Raw genomic sequence first — 10,100 nt, forward strand, 5'->3', positions numbered from 1 at the left:
ATACATTTTTAATGAAAAAAATACATCAAGTAAAGCAAAGTAATCCAACTTCCAGGTAAGCGCTGTGAACATTTTTTAGTTTGCTTCCTTTGATCTGGGTATTTATCATACATATATTGTGAAATTAAACTCATATTGTACATAAAGTTTTCTATACCTCTTTATATTCTGTTTTTCACAACTTTAAATTGTTTTTCTGACATTAATATTCTTCAGGAGTATTTTTCATCACTTACCAACAATTGATCATATTGGCCCCAACTTTATTTAAAAGTTTCCTAATATAGCCACATTTTTTGGTACTACAAATAACATTGGATACACCTCCATTTACATAAATTTTTTTGCATCCTTGATTATGTCCTTATGGCAAATTCCTAGAAGTGGAATATGTGAAAGGACGAGTATGATCCATTTTTCATAAAGTGTAGTAGATGGTATTTTGCAGCTTTTTTCTTAAATTGTAAATGTAACGTTTGGAAAATGCAGAAAAGCATAATGAGGAAAATGAGTGTGGTTCACCTCACTCTATTCAAAGGTAACCATTGATAACATTTGTTTCCATCTCCATATTTCTTAATGCACATATTTTCTTTATCTCAGATACTTGTAATGATAGTATTTATAACATATTTTTTCATTTATTTATATAGTAAATATTTTTCCTATACCATTAAATATTTTTCATAACAACATTGTTCATGTCTGCCTGGTATAGCTTTTCTATATGTGTCATGATTTAATATTTATTTAATAAAATACCTACTACTGGACTCTTAGGCTATTTCCAATTTTTCATACTTAGCAAAAAATGCACTATCTTAACACTTTTTGAACAGTCGTCTATTGCCTCAAGATATATTTTGTGAAGTAAGGTTATTGAATTAAAGGATGTGCATGTTTTTTAAAAAGGATTTTAAGTTTGTACCGATTTTGCATGTCTTTTAGAAGTTCCGTGACACTGACTGTTAACTTTTTAAAAGTTCCCAATTCCAGAAGTTTTAGAAAGGGGTTTTGTTAACATGACTTTCTTGGCTTATTGATAACACTAGATTTTTTTTTTTCACAAGTGTTTTTTGGATGTTGTAAATTGTCTTCTGACCAGTTAGGTTGACTCATACTGATTTATAAGAGCTCATGTGTTTAGGATATTAACCATCATATTAAAATATATTGTTTGCTTTTCATTTTTTAAATGTGTAGAGCTTTTCAGCTTTTATAAATTTAGACTAATTCTTGTGTAGTTAAGTTTTTGTATTTTCCTTTTTAGCTTCTTCTACTTTTATACTTGAGAAGCCCTTTTCCAAAATAAATACTTAGTAGATTTTCCTCTTCCAGTGATTTCACCGTTCTCATGTTTATAAAAATACACTTCTAATTTCCCAGTGACTTGTAATGTCTGTTCTTATGTAGATTTGACTGTTTCTAAAAGTTCTGTTCTATTCACCTATTTATTCCTGCTCCAATAAAACACTATTTCAATTTTTTACTATTTTCTAAAAATAAGCGTGCATAATACTTTCTGGTGGGGCTAAATCCCTTTTAGTAGTCTTAAAAAAACTTCTTCTGTGATACTTTATCCACATGACTTTTATCAAGAATATAATATGTCCCTTGTAGATTTTAATTGAAAAAGCTTTTAAACTGTAAGTTCCACATAGAAATGTGGCATGTCTATTGCTTGATTTTTTTTCATACATGTATTAAAGTGTAACTATATTGTAGATTTGCACTGAGAAAACAGTGCCACTTTATGAATGTTTCTAAGCTAAAGTCATTTCACTGACATTGTGTATTTTATCTGGATCAGCCAAGGATATGTTAAATTCGTAAGTGGCAGGTTATATAAAACTAGCGTATTCATCCATTGCCATTTAGCTAGATAGAACTAAACTGAATGTAACCAGGTATTCCTTATCAAATAACAAGGAACTTGCTATTTGCTTTTGCTGGGAAAATAGGATATTACATGTATAATTTAAGGATTTAAAGTTTGAAAAAAAAAAAGGCTTACTTTTCTGAATAGCCACACATGACCTCTCATTTTCATCAGATGTTTCATTACTATGCTTGATGAGCATCAGACCTATTCCCTTTCTGCTAACAGTAAATCATAGCCATACTGAAGGACTATGGCAGGGATGGTGTGTACTCTTTAGCTGGTATTTATTGATGCCATCAAATGTATCCTAAAGAGCCTCAGAAAAAGGTTCATCCTATAAGGCAAAAGTAGGAATCTAAACTTTGATGTCTGTACACTTGATCAATATGATTCAAATTCTGTACATTTAAATGAATTCAGCTGTATGCAGTTTCAGTTTGGGCACATGAATTTGTATTTTGAGTACTTGCCTCTTCCAAATACTGGTAAAACACATTTTAAGCATCATGTCCTTTATACAGAAATAGACAGACAATCCTTATGAAGGGCCATCTGCATCTATTAAATAGAACAGAACAGAAACATATATCCCGGCAGGTGTCTGATTGTGGAACATCTGGAATGAGTCATCAATTGTGGTACACCCAGTCTTACAAGGGAATAGAGGCTCTGCTTGTTTCTACTGCTGTGTTACGGCTTTTCCTTACAAAAGGCCACTGGATCCACCTCATAAGGAATGGTTTGTTCTCCTGCTGATATCCAAGAAAGTTTAGAATATAAAATGGATATGATTGCTCTCTCCAAGAAAGGAAGTGATATCCGTAGTGGTTAGGGAATGCAGAACTCAGTTATCTGTAGCTGTCTCCCTCCCATCCTAGTTCCTGTTATACATAATAAGCTCCTTGGCTATACTCTGTACTTTAGCAAGTGACTGGGGTTGGTCTCCATCACAGCATTTCCCAGCATATTTTGTGGTGGAATCCCAGCCTTCAAAACTGTAATGGTCAAATAAGTTTGGGGATGGCACCTTGCATTTTGCCCCTTTTAGAGATTTACTGTGAAAGGCCCTTAAGTTCTGCCCTAAGAAACCTCTTTACCTTTGTTTATCCCAGTATTTCTTGATTTTAACTAGGAAGACCATTTTGAAAACAAAGAAGAAAATCTATATTTAAGAAAACTTATCTTTTAGGGAGTAGAGGTCTCTTAATGATGCCTACTTTCTACCCCAACTAAATAATAACTTTTTGTTTGTTTAATAAAGAATATGATAATTGGAATGAGCAAGCTAAATTTCACTACTGTACTCCTCCTAATTTTGGAGAGAACACTTCATGCCTAAGCAAAGGGTTTAAATGTGGATATCCTGCACTAAGGGATCTTAAAGGTCACCTGCAAAGCATCCCAGCAGGGCAAGAGTCCCTTGGAACTCGCCAGACCGCACACCTCCTAAGGCCACGGGGACCCTCATCATTTCTCTATTTGAAAGAAAACAAAAACCATTCTTCAGTAACTGTTACATTCTCAGGGTGAACTCCCTCCAAATTCCAACTGGTAGTCTTAGCAATCAGGTAAATGAAACAACAAAACAATAAATATGTTCCCCAAATCGTTTGATTCTTTGAATATTCGAAACTGATATTTCTATTTAGTTTTCCTTTTTCCAGGCTCAAGACTCATGGCTCTTATAACCTTTTATCGTGTTAAGTTTCAAGGTCATTTTGCCCTTGTGGCTGCATTTCTCGGTTGTTCTCTGGTGGATTATTGTCTCTCTGAAAACAAGTGTCGCAAATGGAACACAGTGTTGTAGATGTGCTCTGGCTAGTAAAGGGTGCAGTGGAGATGATTACTTACCATGTTTTACAGATTACATTTCTTTGAATGTTCATACCAACTAGTATTGTATTAGTTTTCTTTAAGCAGTCACATCATATTTTTGGCTCATGAATTTTTGGTCAAGTTGAATTTTCAGATCTTTTCATTTGCTCTTGAAACTTTTTTTTTAACAACTGCTAAGTCGGGTCTTTCTCGTCATTCAGAATTTGATTTTGTTTAATCTAAATGAAGGACTTTATTTTCATTTATCCTTCTTTAATTTTGCTGACTTTGGCCCCTTGGTTTTGATTCTGACAATTTTCCTATGAGATTTCCACGGTCCAAGCTTTGTACTCTCTCCAAAGTCATTCTTCTGTTTAAATCTAAGTCACTGATAAAAATGTTCACCAAGGGCAGCAGCCCACACTGCCAGAGGCCTCCTCCAGAGGATTCATCCATTAATCAACTGCAGAAACTAAATTCAAGCAGTTGCCAGTGTACTCTAGTAGGCACACATCCAGGTGCTGTGTCATTATTTTATTCATAGAGGCTATTTTCTGAGGCTATACGATGGTCACTTGCAATTCAGGAACTATGCTAATTACAGTGCCCTGCTCTACTGCCTGACAGCCTCTTCAGAGGTTGAAATAGCTGAAGTGACTTTGACTTGGCTTTATTTATTCCTCCCTCCTTCCTACCACCTCCTCTCTTTCTTTCCTTTTTTTTAATGCTCATGGGATCTCCCTGTCATAATCCATTCTAGAATTTTGCTAGGAGTTGGAAGTACTTTATTGGACCATTGTTTCTAAAATTTTTGCCTTTTTTGAAAACCAAAATATTTAATTTTTAATGTCTTAGCATCTTCATTTACCATGATGCTTCTAAAATAGCTGAAACTACCTTGAAGATTACTTTGTTAGTTCCTTTAGAATGTAAGTATGTGACATTCATTTATTCTGGAGGCCAGAAGGCCATCTGTCCTGGGTCTGGAGGCTTAAATATACTTTAAAGCACTTACATAGGTATTAGTGAATTCATGTTCCCTCTCTATGTTGATCAGAGTGTTTGCCTCTCTGTAAAAGACAGTCATGCTTTGATCTCAACATGATATTCTCGTAAAACAGTGAGTCTCTTCATTATTGGCACTTAGTAGCAAAAAAATTTTTCTGTGGCCTTTAATAGTTTTATGAATCTCATCTCATTCAAGGCACTACAGGTCTTCCCAGTAGTAGTATTAAAAGTTGTGTCATTAGTGATAGGAATTCCTAGTATTTTTGTACAGTAACTTTTTTAAGGTGGACCATCACACAACACGTATAGTAACACTAACATAGAACTGCCCTCTGTTTTTTCTGGGGTTGTCAGCAAATATAGTAAAAATTACTGGGGATTTCTGTTTATTTCTAAAGAGACATATTCTCTCATAAACGTTTCTAATCAGAACTTTTTATGATACTCTCCTTAAAGTCCAGGCTACATGATTGATTACCTGTGCCTAGTGTTTTGTATCCTCCAAATGCCTGAGGTAATAGGGTGGTTTTCTTCCAAAGTTCTTGACACTCATATTTTACTTCTGCTTCCCAACTGGTTCTCCCTCCTAATCAGAGTTGAGCCAGGGTGTTATTTCTCCTTGTTGTTTTCTGGGCTTTTTGGAAAAGGTAACACCGGCTTGGTTTGATGGCGTGACTGTAGGACCGTCAGATTCCTCCTTGCCCAGCAAAGATGGAGGCAGTTCGAAGACTCCGCATCCCCAGCTCCCATTTCCTGTTTCTACTCCAGATTGCCTCTGTGTGGTTTTAGAATCTGTTCTAAGAAGATTCGATCCCTCTCTCTGTCTACTTCCTAGTTTGTCAAAGGATAATTTTCTGTTGATTTTAAAGTAAATGCTTAATTAAAATAATTTATTCCATATAAATTTTTTTAACATCTCAGCTAGTTAAGACCTATTGTAGGTAATTAAAGTACATGTAACAAACTCATGTTGTTCCTTTATAGAATAAAAAGCTTTATCTCAAAATTATATGTTATATATAAATGTATTAGTTATACTGGTTTTTAAAGAAATGGTATTTTGACACCTATGGCATATTTAAGCAACTGCTCAAAATACTGTCTATGTTGCATGGTTTTAAACATCTTTTTTGAAACATGAAATCATCTTTTCACTTAGTCAAATAGAAGATACCAAAAAGGAATACTAAAATACCACAAATTCTATGTAGGCAGATCAGAAAACTTTAGAAGTTATTGAGGAAGTTATCTTGTTATAAAACTCTAGTTAGATATGCATAGGGCCATGCCTCCGAGGTGCCCAGTATCACCCCTAGGTTTGATGGTTCATAGGAGGACTCACAGGACTCAGCATATAGACCTGCTCACTCACACCACAGTTTGTTACAGCGAAAAGATACAGAGCAAAACCAGCAGAGGAAAGATGCAGGCAGCAGAGTCTGGAGGGAACCAGGCCCAGGCTTCAAGGGTCCTCTCCCAAGTGGAGTCACACAGGACGGGCTTAATTCGTCCAGCAGCAAACTGACAGTACTGTGAAATGCTGTCTATGGGGAAGCTTCTTAGAGGCTCAGTGCCCAGGGTTTTACGTGTAGGCATATTCGGTCTAATATATCCCCAAACTCCAGACTATCAGACAGAAAGCAGGTAATCAGCATAAACTGCATTGTTTGTACAGTTTAGGCCAGGGAACCATTCTGGGAATAGTAGGAGCCTTTCCAAAATCCAAGTTGTCAGATGCCAGCCAAGTACCCGTCTTGCTATTAGGCATGTCTGAGGATAGCCAGCTCAGGCCTGCTTGGTAAGCCCTTCTCTGTGCAGGACCGAGCAGTGTTCTCATGAGAAAGCAAGAAAGATTAACAGATGCAAAGCGTAAAGTTAAATTTTCAGAATTGCTTCTAGATCTGTGGCTAAATTGGCTCAGTTTATTGATACAGATCAAGGTGATCACTTCTGAAATTCAAAAGTACAAAAGTAAAAATGACTACCCTTCAATATATTTCTCATTTGATGTAAAATGCTCATATAAGAAAGATACTGCATACTTTTTGCCAGGCCTGCATTTCGATATGAAGCAGTACTTTTTGTATATAAAGCAGTCCCTTGGCATTTGTGCCCTTAACATTTGGCTATTTATGAGCAAAACCTAAAGCCTGTGAGATGCCAATTTGTAATTATTCTGAGATGTAAATGTGAATCAAGGCCTCTCTGTGGGAATTCATCAGTAAGTTGCCCAGTGAACCTACTGACCCATCTCTGCACTTCAGCACTCTTTGTTCTTGTTATAGCAGCAAAACTTACTTACCAGTGCTGCTGATGCAAGTAAAACATTCTAAGAAAGTTGCCAGGAAATAGAAGACTTTGGTAAACTGAAGAGTGGAATTTGACAGGCTTCCAGATCCGTGACATCGTAACACTGTTTGGAAACAAGACAGCAGGGTCCAGGCCATACTTTGAGGGAGTGTCCCTCTAATGCCAAAGTTGTTCATCGAGTGAGCAAATAACAAGTGACAGGCAGTTCACGGAGGAGCGGGCACGCGGCTCCGAGAACCTTGGCAAGAAAGCCCAGAAGCAGGTGCATGTGAGGGTGGTGAAGGTCTCAGAATCGTCACAGAGGCTGAGAGTCCACTGGCTCTTTTGCACAGCCATTTCATTTATTTCTGTTCACTTGGTTATAAACACATCACTTATATAGACTGGAGTCCGAAAGGCTAAATATTCCAGGGCTACCGCTGATTTTCTCACTGATTCTAGTGAACTTCCCCCAGGAGGACAGCAGTGCCCAGGCTATTGTTAAAACAGCTCTGCTGCCGCATGGATAGGGTTTGCATAAATTGTGGAAATCTACTGATATATGTAGTTCCTTTCTGCTTTGTGCAGCTTTTTTTTTTTTTAACACAAATTATCCCATTTATCTTCAAGTAGTTAAATGAGAACTGTTGTACCCAGTGTTTCTTTCATTAAAACATCAAAGAACTAACTGGTACTAGCATGGGATGTTTCAGGGAATACCTTGTTCCTTCCTCACTGACTCTCATGCTGTGCTTTTTGTGGTTATGTCCTCTAGCCATTTGCAAATATAAAACTGACTTTGCCTCAGACTTTAGCAAAAAAACTCTCTCATTGACCTGTAAGTGCCATCTTTTGGGTGCTAGATAGGACTTATGCCAGGTATCTGCCCAGGTGACCCTTATTTTTTTGCTGTCTTTTTTTTATTTACTTTTCAGCTAGTATGTACCTACGAAATTTCTTCTCCCTTTTGGGTCAGAAGGGAGATTGAGAATCATTCACCATCAGGATAATAATCTACACAAAATTCCTTAATGACATCTTCCAGTTAACTTTCCTTAGCTGTTGACTTTTGTCACTGTTCTTCCTCCTGCTGGCAGATGCTGATCTGCTATGTGATTAATACTCATTTTTATTAAATAACTACTTGGCAGTTATCACTGAAGTACAGTTTATATCCTTATTCTTGAAATCCACTTTCTTTTCATTAAAATAGGATTAGAAACATCCAGATTTTTGTCAGCATTTACCTTTATTCTATTCAAATGCAATTTACAAAGGGTTTAGTGGAGGAGATTCAAATTGATCTTTAATTTTTACAAAGATATTGGTCATTAAGACCTTGGATTAACTTAGGCATCTGTTACCTGCAGTATCCCCTATTTATTTGATGATGTAGAGGAAAGTGAATTATTCTCATGAAATAAAGACATCTAAAAGGTACTTCTGAATAGAATCAACTTAATATTAATTGCTAGATTTCATGTTACTAAGGAATTCACATAGTAGGAGTGCTACTCCAAAAAATTTCCATATTCTTTATATTCTCTTATTTAAGCTGACATTTTCTCACTTCATCTCGTGTTGCATATTAAAGATTCTAGTGTACTGTATTTATCTCATCATTTTTTCTTCCCCTTGAAGACTCACTGACGAGGCCCGGCGGCTCATCGCTGAACTGGGAAGCACGTCCATTACCAATCTTGGTTTCAGAGACAACTGGGTCTTCTGTGGTGGGAAAGGCATCAAGACAAAAAGCCCTTTTGAACAGGTTAGTGTCTTAGACTTCCATAGTTAATGGACAAGATCAAATCGTGTGAAACTGTATGGTTGTCCATATTCCCATCCCAGTTTCTTGAAACTTGATTAAAGCAGACGTTAAATATGTTCACGTATTTTTCATTAAGTTCTTGGTAATCAATTACTTGAAATAACGATGGTACTGTTTTAATGACAAAACTTAAAAATAGTAAAACTGCATGGGAATTTTTTTTCCTACATGGCCGTGCTTTAGAAAATAATTACTTTAAGCTTTTAGGAAGTGTTGGTTATCGAACAGTCTAATTGAGCTTTTGATATTATAATCAGTATGTTTGGAAAGACTTTAAAACGTAGTAGAATGTATACTTTTTTGATCAACAAATGATCTGCAATGTTTTGTTCTTTCAGCTGTTATTTTGAAGGTCTGCCAAGCTCCAAGGGCAGAGCTCATTTAATACCTTCAACAAGATATTATAATTTATATGAGCTCATTGTTGACATGAGTGTTACTGAGATGAGTGTGCCGAAGTGTGTTACTGCAGATAAACAATTCACAAAGGTTTTTAAAACTGTATACTATTATTGTGTTCCAACAGCACATAAAGAACAATAAGGACACAAATAAATATGAAGGATGGCCTGAAGTTGTAGAAATGGAAGGATGCATCCCCCAAAAGCAAGACTAATATGGAGAAAATTGGAGAAAGCGCACTTTCACTATTAAAAGAGTTATAACAGAGAAACTACATGTAAATATTTTAAGAGCATGCAGCCATCTCGGTGTGTGCATGAGCATTATCTCTCTTTTGATATCAGGATTATTTATTGCTAACGTAAATAGATACCTTTGTAAATAGTCATTGTAATGAGCAAATCACTGAACCATTTCTAAGCACATTTCCCTAGTAATAGCTCAATGTTTAGACGGCTCTGGTAATGACATCTTCTAATTCTGAAAGCATACCTAATGGATATCTTAACAGATTGTGAAAAGTATATTGACATATATACTGGATGCTGTGAAAATCTGTCATGGAATAATATGGATGTTAGGGAGCAGACTTTGTTTTCTTTTATATATATTGCCTTTTGATGATAGTATGTTTTAAATTAAAAAGATATTTGGCTAGTTGTCTGTGTAATGTTACTTTATGGTCTGACTCTCCTGATGTACCTCTTTCTTAGTCTTTCTCTTCCCTTCCCAAGAAACCTAGAAATAAAACCTGTATCAGATATGGGAAAAGCACAACAAAGTTCTTTTTTTAATGTATACAATAAAGTAAATACAGAAATGTAGGTGGCATACAGGACTAAAGCTGGCTCTATTTTGTGTTAGCAGTGTTGAAAA

General features: G+C 35.9%; 1 protein-coding gene across 2 annotated transcripts in view; it reads left to right on the forward strand.

Moving 5' to 3' along the window:
* FAM3C (FAM3 metabolism regulating signaling molecule C) overlaps nt 1-9,881 on the forward strand; it is a 44,782-nt gene extending 34,901 nt beyond the window's left edge. For both annotated transcript variants that reach the window (XM_017675791.3, XM_017675799.3), the window contains exons 9-10: nt 8,636-8,762; nt 9,349-9,881. In XM_017675791.3, the coding sequence (XP_017531280.1) occupies nt 8,636-8,762; nt 9,349-9,438 (217 nt within the window). In that variant the 3' untranslated portion in view covers nt 9,439-9,881. The remainder of the gene's footprint in view (nt 1-8,635; nt 8,763-9,348) is intronic.
* Nucleotides 9,882-10,100: the final 219 nt, after the last annotated feature.

Source organism: Manis javanica, chromosome 6 (assembly GCF_040802235.1).
Source record: "Manis javanica isolate MJ-LG chromosome 6, MJ_LKY, whole genome shotgun sequence".
Classification (NCBI taxonomy): domain Eukaryota; kingdom Metazoa; phylum Chordata; class Mammalia; order Pholidota; family Manidae; genus Manis; species Manis javanica.